The sequence below is a fragment of the Notamacropus eugenii genome, chromosome 1, assembly GCF_028372415.1.
Source record: "Notamacropus eugenii isolate mMacEug1 chromosome 1, mMacEug1.pri_v2, whole genome shotgun sequence".
Taxonomy (NCBI): Eukaryota; Metazoa; Chordata; class Mammalia; order Diprotodontia; family Macropodidae; genus Notamacropus; species Notamacropus eugenii.
Genome location: NC_092872.1, coordinates 182,521,170 through 182,546,603, shown reverse-complemented (window position 1 = coordinate 182,546,603; position 25,434 = coordinate 182,521,170). Strand labels below are relative to the sequence as shown.

The following is a 25,434-nucleotide window of genomic DNA, read 5'->3' as shown; positions in this document are numbered from 1 at the left end:
TCCGAAATTGATGAGCATGTCTTACTTTATTCAGTTTCAATTTTAGCTATCACAAAAAGAGCTAGCATAAATGATTTGGAGTATAGGAGGACTTTTTTCTTATCAATGTCTTTCTTTGGTTATAAGCACAGTAAGAGAGTCTCTGGTTCAAAGGGTATGGACATTTTAGTAACTTTATTTGTATAATTCCAAGTTGCTTTCCAAAACGGCTCAGTTCTTCTTTTGAGAACTGTTCATACCCTTTGACCTATTATCTGTTGGGGAATGGCTATTAATTATATGCACATGTATATGTAGAAATTTATATAACTTGGATACCAAGTCCTTAATGGAGAAATTTGATACAACGATTTTTTTTTCTGATTTGACTATTTCTTGTCTGTGCAGAAGTTTTTCAGTTTGAAGGTACCTCTTTTGTTGTAAACACAATATTATGTTCCGTCAGGAACTTCTTAAAAGTAACTGAATCTTTTTAAAAATCTTTTTTAAGGTGGCCCTTTATCCACTGACTTTTTTCCTTCACCCCAAATCCCTCATCTTCCTTGATATTCTCTCTTCCTCTTCTCTCCTTCCATTAATCCTGTTCTTTAGTTTTAATTTTTCTTTTCTTTTCTTTTTTTGCATCCATTTCCAAAAAGGATTTCTTTTTCTCTCTTCATTATTTATTTTCTCCATCTGTTTACTCTAGTTCCTCATTCTCAGGTTCATGTCTTCTAGAATTATCTGGTCTCCCTCTTTTCTCTGTATTCTTCATGCTATTGAAGCTTACAACACCTATCCTAGGTCCCCTTTCAAGGTACTTTCTGCCATTGTCTTGTAGGATTCTCCCCAATAGATTCCTCTTTTCCATGGTTCTTCATTTTCAGAACAATATCAATTATTACTGTTGTTGTTATAAATAATAACAGCAGATAATATTTATATAGATTTTACTATGTGTCAGGCATTGTGTTAAAGTTCTTTACAATTATTATCTCCTTTTATCCTCACAACTCTGAAGGGTAAGTGTTATTATTACCCTCATTTTAGAGATTAAAAAACAATGGAGACAAACGAGTAGAGGTTAAGTGACTTGCTCAAAGACACACAGCTAGTGTTTGAGTTCAGATTTGAATTTAAGTCTTTCTGACTCCAGGCCTGGCACTCTACTATGCCCCCTAATATTGCCCCATAGTAGGGCCCCTCCTTCCTTATGTCCATGATTACACAGTCCACCATTGACCTATATCCTCTCTTTCCAACCCTTTTTCCCCTATATTTGCCTAGAAATATCCCTGTGTTCATGCTTTTCCGCTCCTCTAGGTTCCAGTTGCCCCCCAGAGCTTCTAACTCTCTCCATTCCCCTGGAGAAATAGAATGTTCAAGTACCAAATCTCACAGATCTTATCTCCCTTCACTGCTCATCTCTTTTCACTTACAGGTATATTCAGCAGTAGAACCCTCTCTCACCTTAAAGTAAGACTTCCTTCCTTGCCTCCTCTTTTTCAATCTTTCCCCTCTCCTATACCCCTGAGGGTTCTTCTCTTTCTAAGACCACAGATGTTACCTTCCTCTCATTGCTAGCCCTTGATTTGACCCCAGTGCATCTTTCACTCCTCTCTATCCCTCTACTTTCCTACCCCCGTTCATATGCCCTCTGTTCACACTTCACTGTCACCTCTACCAGATTTCTGCCTTCATCTGTCTCCTTGTGAACAAGTAAGAAGGGTCTTACAGATCTCTCTATTGCCCCTTTGTTGCTATTGCTGTCCTTGTCTGATGTATTTACTCTATAAATTGTGTATATAAATTCCCTCCCCCCAATTTTTTCTTTCCTTCTAATCTTCGCTACATTTATTTTATTTGTACAAAATTGTTTAATATAATCAAAATTATCTATTTTATAATCTCAATGTTCTCTGTGATTTGTTTATTCATATGTTCTCCAATTCATAAGCCTGGTAGGTAACATGATTCTTTCTACTGATTTACTTATTCTATCTCCCTTTATATGTAGGTCATGTATCCATTTTGATCTTGTTTTGGTAACTGATGTATGATATTGCTTTAAACCCTAGTTTCTACCAGACTGTTTTCCAGTTTCCCCAACAATTTTTGTTTACCAAATAGTGAACTTTTATCCCAAAGCCTAAATCTTTACATTTGTCAAACACAAGGTTACTATATTTACTGGTGTGTATTATATGTCTACTCTCTTCCACTAATTCATCTTTCAGTTTCTTAGCTAGTATCAAATAGTTTTGATAATTACTGTCTTACAAAATACAGTTTAAGATCTGATATCTTAAACCTCCTTCCTTTAAATTTCTTTTCATTAATTCTTGACTTTTTATTCTTCAAAATGTATTTTGTTATTTTTTTTTATAGTTTAAAATAATTTTTTGATAATTTATTTGGGATGGAATTGAAAAGACTGACCTAGGTAGAATTGTCATTTGTAATATTGTCTCTACTCACGGACAAACAATTAATATTTCTCCAGCTATTTAAATCTGACTTTGCATATTAAAAGAGTGTTTTATAATTATGTTCATGTAGTTCCTGGGTTTATCTTGGCAAGTATATTCTCAAGTATTTTTATTATAAATGGGGCATCTCTTACTATCTCTTATTTCAGGGTTTTTTTAGTGATGTACAGAAATGCTGATGATTTATATGGCTTTATTTTATATAATGCTACTTTGCTAAAATTATTCATTGTTTCAACTAGTTTTTAGTTGAATCTCTAGGATTCCAAGTATATCATAATGTCGTCAAAAAGAGATAGTTTTATTTCCTCATTGCCCATTCTGATTCCTTCAATTTCTTTTTCTTCTCTCACTGTTATTGCTAGCATTTCTAAACCAATATTGAATGATATTGGTAATAATGAGCATCCTTGTTTCACTCCCAATCTTAACGGGAAGGCTTCTAGCTTATCCCCATTACAAATAATGCTTGCTGATGGTTTTAGGTAAATGTTTCTTATCATGTTAAGGAAAAATCCATTCAAACCTATACTTTCTAGGGTTTTTAATAGAAATGCATGTTATATTTTGTCAAAAGATTTTTCTGTATCTATTGATTTAATAGTACTATTTTTGTTACTTTTCTTATTGATATAATCAGTTACATTAATAGTTTTCCTTATATCAAACCTGTATTCCTGGTACAAATTCCACTTAGTTACAATGTACAATCTTTGTGATATATTGTTATAGTCTCCTAGGTAGTATTTGATTTGGGATATTTGTATTCCGTGTTCATTAGTTAAAATTGGCCTCTAATTTTCTTTCTCTGATTTTGCTTTTCATGATTTAGATGTTAGTATTACTTATTCTATAAGAAGGAATCTGGTAGGACTCCTTTGCCACTTATCTCAAATAATATATTTATTAGTGGAATTAGTTGATCTTTAAATGTTTGATAGAATTCACTTGTAAATCCATCTGGTCTTGATGCTTTTTTTTTAAGAAGCTCATTTATGGCCTATTCAATTTCTTTTGCTAAAATAGGTTTATTTATTCTATTTCCTCTTTCTTTTAATCTAGGCATTTTATTTTTTGGACATATTTTTCCATTTCATTTAAGCTGTTGAGTTTATTGACATATTGACATATAAAATAACTTCTAATAATTATTTTAATTTCATCTTCATTAGTGGGTATTTACCTTTTTCATTTTTGATACTATTAATTTGGTTTTTTTCTCTTTTTAAAAAAAGTCATATTAATCAATGGTTTGTCTGTTTCGTTATATTTTTTATAAAACCAACTCCTCATTTTACTTATTAATTCAATAGTTTTCTTACATTAAGTTTTACTAATCTCACCTTTCATTTCTAGGATTTCTTCTTCTGCAAGGCTACTGAGGTTAGGTGACTTGCCCAGGGTCACACAGTTAGTAAATGTCAAGCGTTTGAACTCAGGTCTTCCCAACTCAAGAGTCAGTGCTCTATCCAATATGCCACCGAGGTGCCCCAATTTTTGGGATTTCTAATGTGGTGTTTAATTCAGGATTTTTAATTTGTTCTTTTTCTAGTGTTTAAATTGCCTATCTGACTTATTGATTTGTTTTTTCTTTTATTGAAGTAAGTATTCAGAGATATAAATTTTCCTATAATTATTGCTTTTGCTACATCCCATAGGTTTGGGTATGTTGTCTCATTATCAATTCTCTTTAAAATTATTTATTGTTTCTATGACTTGTTCTTTAACCCACTCACTTTTTAAGATAAGATTATTTAGTTTGCAATTACTTTTTAGTTTGTATTTTCATGGTTCCTTATTAAATATAATTTTTATGGCATTATGATCTGAAAAGGATGCATTTAATACTCCTACTTTTCTGAATTTAACTATACAGTTTTTGTGCTATAACATATGGTTAGGTTTTTAAAAGTACTGCGTATTTTCTTTTAATGTTCTTGTTTTTTGCTTCTTTTCCCCTTGTCCTTCAGTTCTATTGTTTCTTTGATTAGGCTTCCCGCTGCAGATTCAAGATTTTCTATTCTGTTCATTATTTTTTGTTGTGCAGGATATAAATTCTACTCTTGTGATTCTCTTTTAAATCACTTAGGAACAGTATGTTATTCCATGTTCTCTTCAAATTCAAAAGTTTTCTATATCAAGTGTTGGATAATTTCCTTTGTTTTTTAGTATTTATTCATGTATACCTCAATTCGTTTACTGGATCTGAAGGACATATTTCCTTCTCATTACTGTTATGTTCAAGATCTTTGAGATTTCTTATTCCTGAGATTTTTGGCACTTGCAGTCTTTTTTTTCCTCCCTTCTTTTCTTGTCATGCATTTCCTGACTCTCTCTCCTATTATTGTGATTTCCTTGGGGACTAGACCTCAAAGTATCTCATCATCTTCCCATACTAGGCATTTCATGATTCACTAGTCTACACTCTGTGTAGTGAGAAGTAGCCCCAGCTAGATGCAGTGCTCTTCCTTCAGGTGTGATAGAGTACTGCACATTCCATCCCATGCAGTATCATGGCCTAGTGATTTCTCCCACTCCCTCTGTTTCTCAGTTTTGTTCTCTGGCCCAGCACAAGTTGTTCAGACCCTGTTTCCCCTAACACAGGCACAGCCTGCTTTCCCCAGTGTCAGTGCTTCTGGGTGGTAGCTCCTCAGCAGGCATGCGTTTCTGAAGGGCTGTTGCAAAGTTGGTTTTCCAGGCCCAAGTAAACTTCCTCAGCCTAGAACTAATGTCTCTGGAAAAATGTCCAGGGGAGCAAGATCCAGAAGAGGGTTTTGATACAAGCCTGTGTCATGTCCTTGGGTCTGCTCATGGAGCTTTGCTGCTACTAGCATGGGAAAAGGAGGAGGAGTGCCAAGTGAGCTCAGGGTCAGTTAGTGCCAATTCAAGTCTTTGGAGGATTTCTTTTTAACCTTCTTTTAGATTCTGAGTGTCTTAGAAATAGCTGAAGATGCTTTATTTTTGCTGCACAAAAAAGTCATGAGGATTGGGAAAAATGTTTAGTGTGCCATCTTGTTGCTCACATGACCTGGAAGTCTCTGAGTCTTGTATTATTTTCCCAAAACCAGACACTTCAACTACTACCAATCTACTAAACTCCCTAGAAGGAGAAAAGCACAGTCTCTGCTAGGATTCCATTCCCTACTTATGGACTTTACTTTTAGCAAACTTTTTTTTCATACTCTCAGAAAATTCAGTACTAAAACGTAATCTGTCCCTATTTTCAAGATAGAAAATAAAAAATAAGTCCTTATTTTAAAAGGTTAGGGATCTCTATTCTAAGCTGTTTAAACTTTTAGAGTAAAATTATTATAGTTCATGTTTCTGTAGTACATTGTGGCTTACAAAGTACTTTTCTCATATCAACCTAAGAGGTAGAGCAAGTATTATTATACCTATTTTACAGATGAGAAATCAGGTTGGGATACTCTACACGATGTGCCCAAGTCTCATTTCAACAGATGAGCACTTTTAAGCACTTCCAATATGTAAGGTGGCATGCTAGCTGCGGACAATGTAAGGGTAGGCATGACATAATCCTGCCCTCAAGGAACTTACAGGTACACAAATAATTATGCTATAAAGATGAATTAAAAGGAAATATCCAGATAAACTATGAATATAAACTATGAGAAGAATAAGTTTGTTTTCATCTGGCATCAAGATGATCAAAAGAGATTTCATGGAAGAATTAACATATGAGTTGGACCTTGAAAGTAGAGGAACTTCAACAGATAGAAGGGTCTGTGTGAACAATAAATAAAAATATGGAAATGAGAGAAAGAGGGGTAAGATCAAGAGACAGTCAGTTTGTCTTGAACATGGAATACATGAAGGGGAAGAGTAAGAGAAAGGATGAATTGTGGCAGGTTTTCAATGGTTTACATTTTATTCTGCAAACAATAAGGATCCCCTAAGAAATTTCAAGCAGAGAAGTGGCATGATCCTATTGGTGCCTTGGGTCAATTACCTGAGCAATGGTGGTGAGGACTCAGATTTGAGGCAGCAAGGTTGGTTAAGAATGTATTACAATACATTAGTCAAAAGGAAATGAGGACCTGCATTAGGGTAATTGCAGTGGCAGTAGAAAGGTAAAGAGTATCTATGAGAGATATTTTAGAGCAGAATGGTTTGGACGATTGAGTGGAGAGAGAGAGAAGAGTCAAAGATGGTCTCAAGGTTATAAGCTGAGATGATGTCTGATGATGGTGATGTCTTTGATATAAATGGAAAAGCTACACAGAGATGCAAAAGACTTGAGGGGAGACAGATTATGTTTGGAGATGTTGAATTTGAAGTCTTGATGTAGTATCTATCAAGTAGTCAGAAATGTGGAACTGGTACTCTGGGGAGTGGATAGGAATGGAGGCGTAGACTTTTTCTATATAGTGGTTGTAACTAAAGCCAAAGAGTAGATGGGATCATTGAAGAAGACAGCGATCTATAAAGAGGAGAGAGAAGAGAGCCAAGGAAAATGAATTAGTGGCAGAAGAAAACATAAACTTGATTCTTATGATTCCAAGACCACTATAATTTCCAATATGTTAAATTGCTTTTCTAATTTCAATATAGCTTAACAGAGCACTGAGTTGGGAAACAAAGATCCTGAGTTTAAGTCCTCTTTTGTTCACTGACACAGGATAATTTTGAATCAGTCACTCATGCCTCTTTTTTTACATATGCTTTGAACTATACATTTTCTAAAACCTACATTTGATTTTTGTTACTGATAATATTTACTTATTAAAATGTTATTAATCATTTATTATGTTAATAACTGATTTACCTCAAAATAAAAGCATGTATGATCTGATTTAGTAAAACATTCAACAAAACAACACCCTTTATTGTTCCTTAACTATTCAGGAACCATTTGCCCGAACACGAAGTCATTCTTATCAGGGAAAAGGAATTCAGTCAATCATATTTTCACTAGATGGCCAATCTATACTAGTGAATGGTAAAGAAGATGGTGCCCTTGTTTGCCTGAAATGGAAGTAAGTACAAGCTGAGAAGATATCATTTTAACTTTTATTGAAGTGAAAGAAAACAGAAAAGGATACAGAAGCAAATGGAATATTTTTGTTATTTTGCCAAAGTCAATATGATAGCTTTTATTAAGTTGTAAATAATATTTTATAATTTGCATAAATACTGGAGGTAAAGTAAAATTATTTGCATATTTTTAATTCATTAGAAAATTTTGTTGAAGAAAAAATATATAAAAGGTAAACTTTGCTTTAGACATCATTTTGTAAAACACATGTATTGTTCATTCTGTTTCAACCCACAGGAGTTTAGGAGGACTTCTAATTCAACATGCTACTGAATATTTTCAGGTCTTTGCACCATATTTGAATAACAACATTTTTGAGCAAAATATACCTCTATACTACATGGAAGATGTCCAGCTCTGTCCAGTTGAGTCTCTAAATAGATTTTTTAAAAATAAAAATCTCACAATTCCATAATAATCCATTTTTAGTATTGTAATTTAAGTAACTGTGATTTTGAGTTCCTTTATTCATGATTTAGTAATCTAACAAGGATACAAGATCCTTCTTCCGTTGTACCTGTTGAGATGGTGTTTTTAGCCCTTCTTACACCTATAAAAAGTTCTAAATCTGAACAGAAATTATGATAAAGAGGAAATATTTTAAATTCATACTTATTAAAAAATATTAAGATAATGAAAAATTATATGAGTATTGGATTTAAAATATCTCTTCATGTAGACCACATATGTTACTTTGGAAGAACATGGCCAGAAGCCCACCAGAATAGAACTGAGAACATGATTGTTTGCTTCTAATTATTATATAATACATCTTGCTTCTTGCTTCCTAACTTAAATGACAGAGTCTTCAGAAACATCTATAGCTTTAACTGTAGCTTATAACATGTGGGAAGAGTCAAATTTTTTATACAAAGTTAAAGCATAATTTTCTATTCTTTCAACCCCTTTATCTACTACTCCCAACCCATAAATCTGTAGAATATAGGATAGAACACAACTGTGGAGATGACCATCATTAAAAGCGTATATTAGATTATTCATCACATGTAGCATTATGCCCATTATTTATACTACCAGTTTGACCTCAGAAAGGTTATTTAATCTCTCTCTGAACTTCAGTTCCCTCATCTTTGACATGAGAATGTGGACTAGATAGGTTTGAAGGTACTTCCATCTGTGGTTCTATGATCCTATGATGAGAGTTGTACAAAAACTTAAGTTGCCCTTTATGATGTTAATCTTTCTCTCATTCATGATACAGATATTAATGATGTACAAATAAATTAATATACTTTGACATTAGGTGTGACCAAAATTTTAAGTGTATTTGATCTACTTACTGAAAATCTACTCAAATGAATTTCATGTCAGAAAGAATCAAATTATTGTCTGTCTCTAAAATAATTAGATAAAGTTTACAGCATATAGTTTTAGGATAATTCTTAAATAATGGGACAGAGAATTTGATGGACTACAGAGTTCAGTTTAATAGAAACGCTTATCCTTTCTTCTCAGACATATTGCAAAAAGAAGCCATTTTCACAAGTTGACTATGAAGACAGTGTCCGTGAAGGTCAAATTAGTTGGCTACAAATGAAAAATCAAGAGGTATTATATGAGTGTGTACATATGTAAATATATATTATAGAATATGTATTAATAGTTTTATAGTTAATGCCAAAAATCAAGACAAATAATTTATGTATCCTAGGCAAAGTTTCAAAATGATGCTTCCTATATATCACTGTTCACTAGGAGCATTGTATCTTTAATATTTAATAGTCTTCCTCTTGATCACTGCTACTCTTGTGATGAAAGTTGAAAAATTTCAATATTCTTGTTAATGGCTCCTTCCAAGGTATCAGCTTTCTCAACTGCCATGACATAGCATAGTCACTCTTGGTGGGATCATAACTTGAATTGCACCAGCACCCATATTTGTCACCTGTATGATCTTGAATTCAGAGATTTCCCTCTTTGTTCAGTCTCCTTTTCTTTTATCTTTCACTCTGCCTTATTCTTCCTATACCAATTCTTCATCCTAATTGTGACCTGCAATGTATGCCTTTCTGCTCCTCTAATCCATCATCACTTCACTTTCTTCCTTTCACTCTCTTGATCCTACAGTTGATCATTTTAACTATATACCCTCCTCAGCCCTGGTATACCTTGCATTCTGCAAGTCAAGTGAACAAGCAAAGTGACTATTTAGTGAGCACTCTCCTAAGTCCTAGGAATACAAAGAAAGATTTAAAAAATCAGTGTCTGCTCTCAAAGGAAACTAATGAGTTCTCAGACAAGTAAAAGAACCAGGAGAAACTAGAGTCCTAAAAACCTAAAGAAGATAGTATCAGAAAAGATGTTGACTGATAGAGTCAAAGACTGAAGAGAGATCAAAAAGGATTGAGAAAAAGCTGTTAGATTAGATAATAGAGATAACTGGAAACTTAGTAGACAGCAATTTCAGTTGAATGTTGACATGGGAAAAAAAAGACTGCAGAGAATTATGGGAAAGTAAGAAAAAAGAAAGTAGAAGAATTGATCATAGATCATCTCCTCCATCTCACCCATGACTCCTTCATCCTCAAAAAACCCTCACTTAATATATCCATACCCACTAGCTATTGTATATCTCTCCTCACAAAAAAGATCAGAAATAGTGGGCCTGAATGGATCAAGTGGGTGTTTTCTGAGGATGGGGAAGATGGAGGAGATGGGGGAGACCATCAATAACTTTACCTCATGTTTCACTGAAAAATTGAGGCCATTTACTGAGAGCTAACTCTTATTCCCTCCTCATCTCATGTCATTCAGATGCCTTCCACCATTATTACCTCCTTCATCCATTTCACATTGAGAAATGTCCTTTATCTTTGCCACAGCTAACCTATCTACATGGACAATTGATCCTATTTCATCCTGTTCTCAAGCAGTCTGTACCCTTTATATGTCACTCTCAGTCTCTCACTACTCTTCAACCTCTCCCTGTCTAGTGATTGCCTCTCTACTGCCTACAAACTCACTAGTCTTTCTTCTCTCCCCTCACCCCCATCTAGAGTTCAACCCAAATTTTTTAATAGATAAGGAAACTGAGGGCCAGAAAGATCATATAGCAAGAGGTAAAGTAAGGATTTGAAATTAAGCCTTGTGACTCTAAATTCAGTAATCTTGCCACTATAACAGACCCTCAGTTTTGCCTTCTAATATTCTTCAATTCAAGTTATTAATGATTTATGTCAATTTCAAGTATGTGTATTGCTTCCTTCAGAATCCACATGGAAAGCACAGACTAGAATGAAACTAGAATGAATGTTGTTATAGTTTCTTATTTTCACCTGCAATTTCTAATCGAATTCATTAGCATGTGTTCCTTTTTCTAAGAGCTGCTTTTAAAAATATGCTTTGCAGTTATTTTTCATTATTCTTGCTTTGTAAATTGTGTTTGTGACATGATATATTGTCAGATCCAATAGTTGTTTTTCCTCAGCCCTTATCCTTCCCTTTATGATTCTTTGGCACTGCTGACCATTCTCCCTCTCTCAACACTCTTCTATGTATTTTTCAGATGCCACATCTATCTTCTTCCTCTTACTTGTCTCAATTTATTCTTTATCTTCTTTGCTAATTCATCATCCATACTCCTAAATATTGAGTGTTCCCCTCTGCTCCCTTTTCAAATTGGATATTCCAGAAGCCCTTTAAACTTAACATATCCAAAACAGAACTCATTATCTTCCCTCTGCCCCCAAACCCCTCTTTCTTCCAAACATCCTTATTTCTGCTGAAGGAGCTACAATTCTTCCAGTCTTTCAGTTATGTAACTTCATCATTATCCTCACCTCCTCACTCTTCCTTACTACATTTGGCCAATTAGTTTCCAAAATTTGTCATTTCTCCATAATGTTACTTGTATATGACCCCTTTTCTTTACTCACACAGCTACAACCTTAATTCAAATCCTCTCCATCTCAACTGGATCATTGCAATGGCTTTATAACTGGTCTCCTTGTGTCACACTAGTCCACTCTACTCTAGTCCATCCTCCACACAGATGCCAAAGGCTATCCTAAATGCTGATCTATGTCACTTCCCTACTCAATAAATTCTAGTGGCTTCTTATTGCCTCTAAGATAAAATACACAAAGTCTTCTGTTTAGCTTTTAAAGCCCTTCACACATTGGCCCCAACCTATCTTTCTAGTCTGATCACTTCCCACTCCCTACTTTACAGTCTAGTTCAACTGGCCTTCTCACTGTTCTCTAGCCAAAGCCCTCCATCTCATGTTTCTGTCTCTCCACATTGGCTGTCCCCTATACCTGGAATGCATTCACCTTCAACTCTAAGAATCTCTCTTTTCTTTCAAGATGTAGATCAAGCACCACTTTCTACATGAAACTTTTTCTGATTCCTTCTACCCCAATTACTAGTGCCCTCCCTCCCTACTTTGTATTTAGTTGTATGTATTCCATTTATATGTATTCTGTACAGATATCTATACATACATACATACATACATACATACATATATACGTACTTGTTGTATCCCCCTATTAGGACATAAATTCCTTGTGAGTAGGGATTATTTAATTCTTTGTATCCCTGACCTCCAGTGTAGTAGTTGGTAATAGTAAATGCATGCTTAATAAATCCTTTTTATTGATTGATTGATGTTTTAGGCCACCAAAAGAGAGATCAAAGAGTTTAGTGAAAAAAAGAGGGAATTAAAAGAAGGAATCAAAAGTTTGACTGGAACTGTAAGTGTTATGATTCATACTCTAATAAAATATGCCTATAGTCTCAACTGATATTTCCTGCTTAGTTGTATATAGGTATGATGTGTCAGGCATGTGTGTTACTCAGCTATTTTCCATTCTATGTTTGCAAGCTCAGTTTTCTACTGTGTTTTTGGAAGTGAGTTACCATACACTCAGCCCAGAGCCTAACACACTGGGTGCTCCATCAATAGCAATGATAAAGGGGAAAAGGAACAAAATATATAGGGAACTGAAAAGGTTAGACCATTTTTACTAAAGTGTTTAGAGGAATTCTCTAGAACAAATACATTAAACCATACGATCCTCTTCAATGTTTCTCCATTAGAATAGGTTCTGAAATAAAGAAGCTAAACAATACATTTTCTTTTTTTAAAAAAAATCAATACACTACACATGGAAATCTAGCAAAATTTCAAAATTATTTGGCCATAAAACTGAATATGTCTATTTATAAGTAGATGTGTTTCATCTACTTATGAATGATAACAATAAGAAGTTAGAATTCAACTAATCTTAATGGTTAGATCCTAGCAATAAGAAATGGCACTGGTATTGACTTTTGTTCAATGAAACTTGGGGGGAACACCCTTCAAAGCTAATATTATTTACTTCTTCCCCATTATTTTCTAACATTAAATTCAGATTCAGGCTATGATGAAAGAAAATGAGTTGGCACCTGAGATGGCACAGCTAGATCAACAGGAATTCAGTCTGGATGTTGAAGAAATACAGAGGCTTAATGATGAAGGTGAAGAAGAACTGGAAAGGGTATGTGAGAATTTACTTGAAGTAGCATTGTTTATATTCACAGAAATAAAAAGGAAAGAAGGGGCAAAATGAGAACTTTTCCAGAATACTTAGAAAAAGCTTATGTATGTCTCGGATGTAAAACTAATAAATTGCTTCATTCATGTAACCAATATTTGCTAAGCACTTATTATGTGTATAATACTGTATAAGGTGTAAGAGGAGTTACAAAAGAGATTAAAGTATTCTCTGCGTCTTTGAGGGTATATCAGAACCAGATGGTGGCAAAACAAAGCAGGAATTCATGACAATTTCATCCTTCAAAAGGTAGAGAGACATATAGGGGAAAAATTATTTTTTAGATTTGACTGTCATTAACAGAGAGGAATTCATTTTTGGGATAAAAATGGTGGAAACTTTGGGAGGAAGTGACCATTTGATCTTAGAATGCACAGTACAGGAGAGGGAAGTTGTACATAGTCTGACATATATTCTAGATTGTTGGAGAGCAAATTTCAAAGCTTGAAAACATAGAGTAAGGACTGATAGGACCCCCATGGACTAAAATACTATAGGGTACATCAGCCTAGAAGGAATGGGATACTTTCAAGGATGAAATTTCAGAATAAAACGGGGAAATGATTCTGATGAGGAGGGGGAAATGGATTTTTCTGAAGAGACCTATGGGGATGCACAGAGAAATCATAAATCATATTTTAAAGATATGTAGAGAAAATGGAAGCAAAGGAAGTTAACAAATTTTCTTGTAATTGAATTTTTAAATTTCCCTATTATAATAATGATGATAATAACTAGCATTTATATAGTGTTTTAAAGGTTGCAAAGTGCTTCATATATGTCATCTCAGTTGATTCTTACAAGAACCATGTGAGGTAGGTGCTATTATTATGCCTTTTACAGATAAGAAAACTGAGGCTAAGGAAGGCCAAGAAACATGCCTAAGGTCTAACAGTTAATAATAGCCTGAAGCAGGATTCAAATTCAGGGCTTCCTGACTTCAAGTTCAACTCCCTATCAAATTCTGCTTTTAATGGTTCTACTTTGTAAATTCCACTGTAATTTTACAGTACATATTATTTCCATGAGCCCATATTGTACAACGGAAAGTACATTGTACTTGGAGTCAAAAGGCCACAGTAGAAAAATTAATATGAGTGTAGCAAAGAAAAGTGGTACCAAGATGGCAAAGTGGTAAGAACCAGAGGCAGAGTGCATCTCTATAATGTCTTCTAAATGCACGAGACTGAATCCTGACAGGAAAATCCATAAAAAGTCACAACGAGTCCTTTCTCTGGCCTAGGCTGACAGAGGAAGAAAGACATGGAGGTCTGTAGACACTGGGGAATGTGTAGTGTTGAGATCATGCCACATGCCCAGTTCTCCAGTGTTCAGGGAGAGTCTGTGTGCACAAGGGCAGGAGCAGGTTTCAGACCCACACAGAGAATGTAAGAATGTAAGGTATTCTTTCTTACATACCTTTCATTTCTTTTCCATTTTTCCTCAATAACTCTCATTTCATTTATAAAAACATAAGAATAGATATTTCTAGCCTCTTCTTCCCACCTCTTCCCCCCACCTTCTCAAAAAGAGACTTTAGGGGAGCTAAGCGAAGATGGCAGAATGAGAGCAACTACCCACCTTAGTTTGCAGAAAAATTCCTTCAGATAGCTCTAAAAAGAGAATCTGATCAAATTTTGGAGGTGCAGAGTCCAATAAGAGACAGACTGTGGCAGATTCACAGACCAGGACAGACTGGAAGGTTGATGGGAAGGATCTGTTCTATGGGGGTGAAGGAGAGCATACAGAAAGAGCACAGTGCATCCTTCTGAGGCAGGGCTGAACAGAAAAGCTCCGGGATGGTCTGTGGCAGCAGCAGCACTGCAGAATAGTAGCCCAGGGCAGGAGTCCAGCAGAGTCCACCAAGTGAGAGCCATGGTGCCCCAGGTATCAGCAGTAGCTGCTTCTGAGACTATCAGCCTGCAGATTAAATGTTTCTAAATCACCTACTTGGAACTTCCAGGAGCCAAAATGGTGCAGTGATTGGTAAATACTCTCTCCCCCTCCTATTGTTGATCTTGAAAGAACCATAAAATATTTCCTCAGAAAAAGCCTGGATCAGTGGGATCAGCAGAAGGGGCAAACAGTTTCCTAGCAAGCAAGGTTAGGAAAATCACTAAGGAGTATTCTTCTTACTGTGGCAGAGGACCAGAGCTGTCTCAGGCAGCCCCACCTCAGAGATCCAGGAGGAGATCCAGAGCTCCAGGGAAGTAGAGCCTCACAACCACCAACACAAGGACCCCAGGTGTGCCTCAGCACTCCAGGGGAAACATGAAGACAATAGGGCAGCCAGGATCACCAACCACTGAACTTGCCTTTGCTCTAACTCAGTTGAGGAGATCTCTGTGACTAGACCACCCCACACTTAACAAGCTAGCTGCAGGACTAATCTGGGGAAACACAATAAGAAAGAATTCAGATGGCCGCTGCTTTCTCACACCAGTCAGCTCAGCACCAGGACCAATGAACAAACATCAGAGGTCAGTATTGAGACTGTACTCCCATCTGTAACTTCATAAGGGGTTATGAACTGCTTGCATGCACAAAGAGCACTCTTGGAAGAGCTGAAGAAGGAAATAGAAGAAAAACTTGCCAATGATTTTATTTTTAATAATTAATTTTATTTATTTTCAGTGTTCTACAATCACTACCACATAATTTAGATTACTATTTTTCCCTCTCTCCTCTCTACCTTCCCCCTCCCTCCCAAAGACAGCACACAATTTTGTATAAGTTCTACATATACATTCCTTTTAAATACATTTTCACTAGAGTCATGCTGTGTTGAAGAATTAAAATGAGTGGGAGAAATCACCTAACAAACCAAAACGCAATACACACACACACACACACACACACACATACACACACACACACACAAATGATCTGCTACATTCCTCAATTGAATTCCACAGTTCTTTCTCTGGATGTGGAAGGCATTTTGCCTTAGAAGATTATTGGAAATTTTTTTTTTTAATCCTTGCATTGCAATGAAGTTCCAAATCTACTAGAAAAAACTCTCACACACTGTGGATGTTACTATGCACAAAGTTCTCCTGGTTCTGCTCCTTTCACTCAGCATCAGATCATATAAGTCTTTCCAGGCCTCTCTGAAGTCTTCCTGTTTATCATTTCTTATAGCACAATAGTATTCCATTACATTTATATACCATAATTTATTCAGCCATTCCCCAATTGATGGGCAGCCCCTTGATTTCTAGTCTTTGGTCACCATAAAGAAGGCAGCTAGAAATATTTTTGTACATGTGGGACCCTTTCCCATTTTTATGATCTCTTGGGGATATAGTCTTACAAACACTATTGCTGGGTCAAAGGGTATGCACATTTTTGTAGCCCTTTGGCCATAGTTCCAAATTGCTCTCCAGAATGGTTGGATCAGCTCACAGCTCCACCAACAGTGTATCAGTGTTCAAACTCTCTCACATCCTCGCCAACATTTATCATCTTTCTGTTCTATCATGTTTTACCAAATCATTTTAAAAGGATGAAAAAAGAATTCACTGAAGAGAACACCTCATTAAAAAGGAAAATTAAACAAAAGGAAAAAGAAGAACAAAAAATTACCAGAGAAAATAATTCCTTAAAAGGAATAATTGGACAGATGGAAAAGGAGATGCAAAAGTTAACTGAAGAAAACAATATGATAAAAATTAGAATTCGGCAAGTAGAAGCTAATGACTGTATGAGACATCAAGAATCAGTCAAACAAAATCTAAAGAATGAAAAGATAGAAGAAAATGTAAAATATCTAACTGTAAAAACAACTGACCTGGAAAATAGATCCAGGAGAGAAAATTTAAGAATTATTGGCCTACCAGGAAGCCATGATGAAAAAAAGAAGCTGGACAATATCTTTCAAGAAATCATCAAGGAAAATTGCCCAGAAGTGCTAGATCAAGAGGGCAAAATAGCCATCAAAAGAATCCACGTTCCCCTCCTAAAAGGGATCCCAAACTAAAAACACCAAGAAATATTGTTGCCAAATTCCAGAACTGTCAAATGAAGGAGAAAATATTACAGGCAGCCAGAAAGAAACAATTCAAATATCAAGGAGCTACAGTCAGGATCACACAGCACCCTGCAGCTTCTACATTATAAGACTGAAGGAATTGGAATATGATATTCCATAAGGCAAAGGAAATGGGACTACAAGAAAGGATCAATTACCCAGCAAAGTTCAGCATAACATTTCAGGAAAGGACATGAAGATTCAATGAAAAAAAGGATTTCCAGACCTTGCTGATAAAAAGACCAGAACACAATAGAAAATTCATCTTCAAATGCAGGTCTCAAGAGAGGCATAAAAAGGTAAACAGGGGAAAAGAAAAACTTGTTACTGAATTTGGACAGACTGTTTACCTCTCTATAAGGAAGATGATACTTGTTAATCCTGAGAATTGTATATCTATTATGAAATATAAAAGGGATATACATAGATAGAGGGAGCAGGTATAAAGTAAATGATGTGATAATAAAAATGCGATATAAGCATGCGAAGGAATTATAACAGGAGATGTGAAAAGGAGGAAGCAGAAAATGGTAAATTATATCACAGGAAGAACTACAAAATTATATTGCAGTAGACTGAAAGAGGGGAGGGAGATGAGGATTGTTTAAGAGGTACTTTCATCTGATTTGGTTCAAAGAGGGAATGACAAAATTAAGTATTTAAATCTAAATAGCTCTAGAGGCAGTAGGAGGGAAAGGGGGAAAGAAAGGGAAAAGGAGGCTAAAAGGGAGGCAAGGAGTAATAGGGGTAAAAGGGAGTAAAAGGGAGGGAGGCTGAAAAAAGGAAGGGAAGACTGTGAGAGGTAGTGGTCAAAAATTAAAACTCTGTTGTGGAGGGGAAGGGAGAAGGGAGAACTAAAAGCACAAATGGTGGGAAAGAGGATGGAGGGAAAGACACAGATAGTAATCATAACTGTGAATGTGAATGGGATGAACTCTCCCATAAAATGAAAATGGGTAGCAGAATGGATTAAAAGTTATTATCCAACAATATGTTGTTTACAAGAAATACATATGAAATAGGGGCACACACAGGGCAAAGGCGAAAGATTGGAAGACAATCAGCTGATGTAAGAAAAAGGGGTAGCTAGACAAAGCAAAAGCAGAAACAGCTCTAATCAAAAGAGATAAGGAAAGAAACTATATCTTTCTAAGAGCCACCATAGACAACGAAGCAATATCATTAATAAACATATATGCTCCAAGTGGTATAGCATCCAAATTCTTAGAGGAGAAGTTAAGTGAGTTGAAAGAAGAAATAGACAGCAAAACTCTGCTAGTGGGGAACCTCAACCTCCCCCTCTCTGAACTTGATAAATCTAAATTTAAAATAAACATGAAAGAAGTTAAGGAGGTGAATAAAACTCTGGATAAGGTATATATGATAGATCTCTGGAGAAAACTGAATGGGGATAGAAAGGAATATGCCTTTTTCTCAGTTGTACATGGCACATATGCAAAAATTGACCATTTACTAAGGCATAAAAACCTGACAATCCAGTGCAGAAAGTCAGAGATAGTCAACGCATCCTTCTCAGATCATAATGCAATAAAAATTACATGTAATAAAAGGCCACAGAAAGACAGACCAAAAATTAATTGGAAACTAAATAATCTAATCCTAAAGAATGAGTGGGTTAAACAGGAAATCATAGAAACAATCAACAACTTCATTCAAGAGAATGACAATAATGAGACAACCTACCAAATCTTGTGGGATACTACAAAAGCAGTTCGTAGGTTGTTTTGTATCTTTGAATGCCTACATGAATAAAATAGAGAAAGAGATCAATGAATTGGACATGCAGCTGAAAAGGCTGGAAAAAGAACAGACTGAAAATCCCCAAGTAAATACCAAATTAGAAATACTGAAAACCAAAGGAGAGATTAATAAAATTGAAATTAAGAAAATTATTGAACTAATAAGCAAAACTAAGAGTTGATTTCATGAAAAAAAAAACAATAAAATTGATAAACCTTTGGTCAATTTGATTAAAAAAAGAAGAAAGCCAATTTACCAATATCAAAAATGAAAGGGGTGAACTCACCTCCAATGACAAGGAAATTAAAAAAATAATTAGAAATTACTTTACCCAACTTTATGCCCATAGATTCAACAATCTAAATAAGATGGATGATTATTTTAAAAAATATAAATTGCCCAGATTAACAGAAAAGGAAGTTGAATACTTAAATAACCTCATCTCAGAAAAAGAAATTGAACAAGCCATCAATGAACTCCCTAGGAAAAAATCTCCAGGGCTAGATGGATTTACAAGTGAATTCTATCACATTTAAATAAGAGTTAATTCCAGTACTATACAGACTATTTGGGAAAATTGGGGAAGGAGTCCTCCCAAATTCTTTTTATGATACAAATATGGTTTTGATACCTAAAGAAGAAAGAGCCAAAACAGAGAAAGAAAATTACAGACTCTAATGAATTATACCTCAAATGAATATAGATGCGAAAATTTTAAATAAGATTTTAGCAAAAAGAATACAGCAACTTATCAAGAGAATAATACATTATGATCACATAGGATTCATACCAGAAATGCAGGGCTGGTTCAATATTAGGAAAACTATTAGCATTATTGTTCACATCAACAACAAACCTAACAGAAACCACATGATTAACTCAATAGATGCAGAAAAAGCTTTTGACAAAATACAACATCCATTCCTATTAAAAACACTAGAGAGGATAGGAATAAATGGAACTGTCCATAAAATAATAAGCAGTATCTACCTAAAACCTTCAGCAAGCATTATACACAATGGAGATAAGTTAGATGCATTTCCAATAAGATCAGGGGTAAAACAAGGATGTCCATTATTACCAGTATTATTCAATATGGTACTAGAAATGTTAGCTGTAGCAATAAGAGAAGAAAAAGAAATTGAAGGAATTATAACAGGCAAAGAAGAAACTAAGTTATCACTTTTTGCAGATGATATGATGATATACTTAGAGAATCCCAGAGATTCAAGTAAAAAACTACTTGAAATAATAATCAACTTTGGCAAAGTTGCAGGTTACAAAATAAACCCACATAAATCTTCTGCATTTCTATATATTGCTAACAAAGTCCAACAGCAAGAGACAGAAAGAGAAATTCCATTTAAAGCTAGGGTAGACACTCTAAAATATTTGGGAGTCTATCTACCAAAACGAATCCAGGGACTATATGAACACAATTACAAGACACTTTTCGCACAAATAACGTCAGATATAAGGAAGTGGAAAAACATCAGTTGCTCGTGGGTAGGCTGAGCCAATATAATAAAAATGACAATTCTACCTAAATTAATTTTCTTATTTAGTGCCATACCAATCAAACTATCAGATAATTATTTTCTAGAGGTGGAAAAATAATATCAAAATTCATCTGGAAGAAAAAAAGGTCCAAAATATCAAGGGAACTAATGAAAAGAAATACTAAGGAAAGTGGCCTGCTTCTACCAAATCTCAAATTGTACTATAAAGCAGCAATTATCAAAAGCACTTGGTGCTGGCTAAGAAACAAAAGGGTAGACCAGTGGAATATTCGAGACACAATACTCAATGAATATAGCAATCTACTGTTTGATAAACCCAAGGACCCCAGCTTCTGGGATAAGAATTCACTGTTTGACAAAAATTGATGGGAAAACTGGATAACAGTGTGGCAGAAACTAGGCATAGACCAATGCCTGACACCATACACAAGAATAAAGTACAAATGAGTACATGATCTAGGTATAAAGATTGATACTATAAACAAATTAGTGGAGCAAGGAATAGTGTATTTATCAAATTTATGGAAAACTGAAGAATTTTTGATTAAACAAGAGATAGAAAGCATTATGAAGTGCAAGATGGATAATTTTGATTACATTAAACTGAAAAGTTTTTGCACAACCAAACCCAAAGCAACCAAGATTAGGAGGGAAGCAGAAAACGGGGAAAGAATTTTTGCAACTAGTGTCTGTAACAAAGGCCTCATTTCTAAAATATATAGAGAACTGATTCAACTGTGCAAGAATACAAGTCATTCCCCAATTCATAAATGGTCAAAGGATATGAACAGGCAGTTTTCAGGGGAAAAAATTAAAGATATCTATAATCATATGAAAAAATGCTCTAAATCACTATTGATTAGAGAGATGCAAATCAAAACAACTCTGAGATACCACATGACATCTATCAGATTTGCTAACATGACAAAACAGGAAGATGATAAATGTTGGAGAAGATGTGGAAGAGTTGGGACACTAATTCATTCTTGGTGTACCTGTGAGGTGATCCAACCATTTTGGAGAGCAATTTGGAATTATGCTCAAAGGGCACAAAAATGTCCATACCCTCTGACCCAGCAATACTGCTTCTAGGATTGTATCCCCAAGAGATCATAAACATGGGAAAGGGTCCACATGTACAAAAATATTTATAGCAGTTCTCTTTATAGTGGCCAAAAACAGGAAATCAAAGGGATGTCCATCAATTGGGGAATGGCTGAATAAATTATGGTATATTAGTGTAATGGAATACTATTGTGCTATAAGAAATGATGAACAGCAAGACTTCAAGGAGGCCTGGAAAGACTTATATGATCTGATGCTGAGTAAAAGGAGCAGAACCAGGAGAACTTTGTGCACAGGAACAACCACAGTGTGCGAGGATTTTTTGTGGTAGACTTAGAACTTCATTGCAATGCAAGGACTTAAAAAATTCCCAATGGTCTTTCAAGGCAAAATGCCTTCCACATCCAGAGAAAGAACTATGGAATTCAATTGCAGAATGTAGCAGATCATTTTCTTTTGTATTATGTCTTGGTTTGTTATATGATTTCTCCCGTTCATTTTAATTCTTTTATGCAACATGACTATGGTGAAAATGTATTTAATAGGAATGAATGTGTAGAACCTAAATAAATTTGTATGCCATCTTGGGGAGGTAGTGGGGAGGGAGGGGAAAAAAATCTAAGTTATATGGTAGTGAATGTAAAACACTGAAAATAAATAAAATTTTTTAAAAATCTGGGAAAAAAAGAGATTTTAATTCCTGCAAGGAGGGGAAGTAGGAATTTGGGGCCACTCTGTTCTTCTAAGAGATGGAGTAGTATTGGAATATAATTCTGTCTATTTTCTCCCTTAAGTGTTATTTGTCTAGGGGATGTAATTTTCATCTTACTTCCCATCACTCTTCATCATTGGGGGAAGAAGCAGGACTACAAACTTTATATCCGAGGTTTGACTACCTTCCCACTGGATGCCATTTCCTCAATGAACATACATATAGCAATTAGCCAAGAACACATTTATCTAAGTCAATAGCAAAAGAGAAGTCAGAGAAAGTATGCATATAATATATACCAGACAATACAGAGTGAAAAAGCTATCCCATTGGGAACAAGGTAACTCAACCAAGAGGAGAGTCCCAGCTCCCACCCAATGATAAGTTCCCTTAAGTCTCTAGTGTAATAAGCTAGGGATAGGTACATGATGGAGACTGACAGCTTCTGTCATGTCGGCTTCTTCCCAGAACCTTTTCCTTTACCTGACCAAAGTAGGGCTGGCTTCTTCCATCTTCTCTCTCAAAACTGGAAGCTACACATGTCCAAAGGGGCTGCAAAGTCCAAAGAGACTCTCCAGCTTGAAGAAGATCCAAAGAAAACCAGAAATATGTAACCTTCTCTATACTGCTCCCAATGTACATATGGGTCATTAATCTCTGCTAGTAAAGACAGAGTCCCATATCAATCAGCTTTGGTACTGAGTTTACCTGAAAATAAATAGCTTTTGCACAACAAACAGCAAACCATCCTGAAGAAAGAGATAATGCTCCATTTTGGCTAGAACATAAAATGTAATAACAAAGGATAATTTACAGTAAGTCTAGGAAAATAGGTGAGGACTATGAAAAGCTAAGTAAGAAGGAGACACTAGAGATTTTTTGAGAAAAGTGAATGACATAATCAGACAGTGCTTAGACAGAGTAAGGGTTTAATAATACTTGTTGACTGACTCATACTTTAGGAATACTACTTAGGATGGACTAGAGAAGGAAAAAGCCTGTATACAAGGAGAATAATTAGGAAGCTACTGTAACCAATAACCTAGTCCAAGTAAGAAGGGATGAATGCCGGGAGCAGAGTATTAGCTCTATGAGCAAGATGGATAAAAGATCATTGTGGTAGTAGAATTAATAAGCCTTGGCAACTTTTTGTATATAAGAACTGTAAATTAAGGCAACTGAAAATTCACCTAATGCCCATCAATTTGGCTAAGATAATAAAGGTTAACAAAATTCATTGTGGGTGTGACTGTGGTAAAAAAAAAAAAAAGAAAGAAAGAAAGAAACTTTGTATTGTGTTATTAGTGGAGATGTGAATTGGTCTCAACCTTTTCTGGAAAATAATATAGAATCATACAACAAAAGATATGAAAAAGTGCATACTTTTGAACCAGTTAAGAACTGGGAGCTAACAGGAACATTAATAGGGAAAAAAAACCGATCTTGCAACAATATTCTGAGTGCCACTATTTGTAGTAGCAAAAGCCTGGAATCAAAATAAATATCAAATAACTGTAGTAATAGCTAAATGACTTATGATATAGGAATGTAATAGACTATTATTGTGCCATAAGAAATGATGGAGATGTCATGATGAATTCAAGGAAACAGAGGAAGAATTGTGTTAAATGATTCAGAACCAAGAAAACAGAACCAAAAAGAAAAATTTACACACTGACTGTAACTACTACATGTATCTAAAGACGATAATAGCAACAGTTGTAAGTTATAGACAAAAATAAAGCCAAAAAGCATCACAAAACAAAGATAATGTGGGTAATACTATGTTAAATTCAATATACATCTCTTGGGTGAGAATTAATAATCAATAAATAATAATTTACAGATAGGTACTATTTTTGTAATTAATTATTATTTCTTTTTGTATATTCCTTTTTTTATTCTTTAGCTTCTATATTTGAAGATCTCTACTTGTCATTAAAGTTTAAAGTGAGTGGAGTAAAAGTAAAGATATACTGCTAGCTATAGTTAGGCTCCTAAGAGTCTGGCTTTCTCTATTCTCTGCCTCTTCTAGTTCATCCTTTTTACTTCTGCCAGAATAATATTCCTTAACTATCAAAATGGCAATGCTTTGAAAAATACACATACACGGATACCACTTCAATGGTTTCTCATTTCCTACTGATTAAAGTTAGAGCTTCTTTACTTGGCCTTTCAGGGTCTGTCACTACTCTGCTTCTTCCCCATATGTATCCTCCATGCTCCAGTAAAACATAACTAGTTTCTGCCCCCTGTAGCTCTAGACTTGCCCTTCTCTGTGCCTTGGTTTTTATGCCTCAGATGCCTTCTCTTGCTCTCTTCACCTTGGATTTTTACTTTGCTTTAAACACTAACTCAAATGCCTCCTGTTCCATGAATTCTTCCTCTCGTTGAGTAATGGCCACGTATTAGAGTGTCAAATGTGCTGGACTTGGGGTCAAGAGAACAAAATTCAAATGCTGGTTCTGACAATAGTTTTGTGGCACTGGGCAAGTTATTTATTCTATCTGAACATAAGTTTTCTCATCTGTAAAATGAGAATAATAATACTTGCTATACCTATTTTATAGACTTGTGGAAAGGTATTTTATAATCATTGAAGTATTATATAAATGGTGGGATTATTGGTAACAAACGATACTGTTATATGCTTTGCAATTCTCTAATGCAGTTCTCATGTAATGTTGTATATTTAAGTTGTCTATGCTTGTATATTATCTCTCCATCAGGTTATAAATTTCTTGAAGACAAGGTCTAAATCAGGGATGGAGAAGCTGCAGCCTTGAGGCCACATATGGCCTTTTAGGTCCTTGGGTGCAGCCTTTTGACTGAGTTTTACAGAACAAATTATTTTATTAAGGGAATTCGTTCTCTGAAGTTTGGATTCATCCAAAGGGCCACACTTTACAATTTAGAGGGCCACATGTACCCTTGAGACTGCAGGTTCCCCACCCCAGTCTAAATTTTTCCTAGATTTCATACCTCCCACATCCTACATTCTGCACCAAGGAAGCATCTAAATGTTTGATGAATGATTGCACATGTGGCATATGATAAAATGGGGCAGCTAGGTGGCACAGTGAGTAAAGTGAAAACCTCAAGTCAAGAAGACTCATCTTCCTGAGTTCAAATCTGGTCTCTGACACTTACTAGCTGTGTGACCCTGGAGAAGCCATTTAACCCTGTTTGCCTCAGTTTCCTCATCTGTAAAATGAGCTGTAGAAAGAAATGGCAAACCATTCCAGTATCTCTGCCAAGAAA

At 35.2% G+C, this 25,434-nt stretch overlaps 1 protein-coding gene and 1 long non-coding RNA gene across 8 annotated transcripts in view; one reads left to right on the top strand and one right to left on the bottom strand.

Annotated features, from left to right (window-relative positions):
* Positions 1 to 25,434, bottom strand: part of LOC140512388 (uncharacterized) — a 209,785-nt gene that overhangs the window by 96,319 nt on the left and 88,032 nt on the right. Inside the window, exon 4 of one of the 4 annotated variants that reach the window (XR_011969757.1) lies at positions 8,986 to 9,072. The exons of the other annotated variants lie outside the window; for them this stretch is intronic. This is a non-coding gene — a long non-coding RNA (uncharacterized lncRNA). Of the gene's footprint in view, positions 1 to 8,985; positions 9,073 to 25,434 lie in introns of those variants that run through there. 4 annotated transcript variants of the gene reach the window in all.
* Positions 1 to 25,434, top strand: part of LOC140512357 (cilia- and flagella-associated protein 43-like) — a 193,199-nt gene that overhangs the window by 94,898 nt on the left and 72,867 nt on the right. For all 4 annotated transcript variants that reach the window (XM_072621506.1, XM_072621508.1, XM_072621516.1 and 1 more), the window contains 5 exons: positions 7,335 to 7,465; positions 7,762 to 7,888; positions 9,001 to 9,093; positions 12,162 to 12,239; positions 12,903 to 13,028. In XM_072621506.1, the coding sequence (XP_072477607.1) occupies positions 7,335 to 7,465; positions 7,762 to 7,888; positions 9,001 to 9,093; positions 12,162 to 12,239; positions 12,903 to 13,028 (555 nt within the window). The remainder of the gene's footprint in view (positions 1 to 7,334; positions 7,466 to 7,761; positions 7,889 to 9,000; positions 9,094 to 12,161; positions 12,240 to 12,902; positions 13,029 to 25,434) is intronic.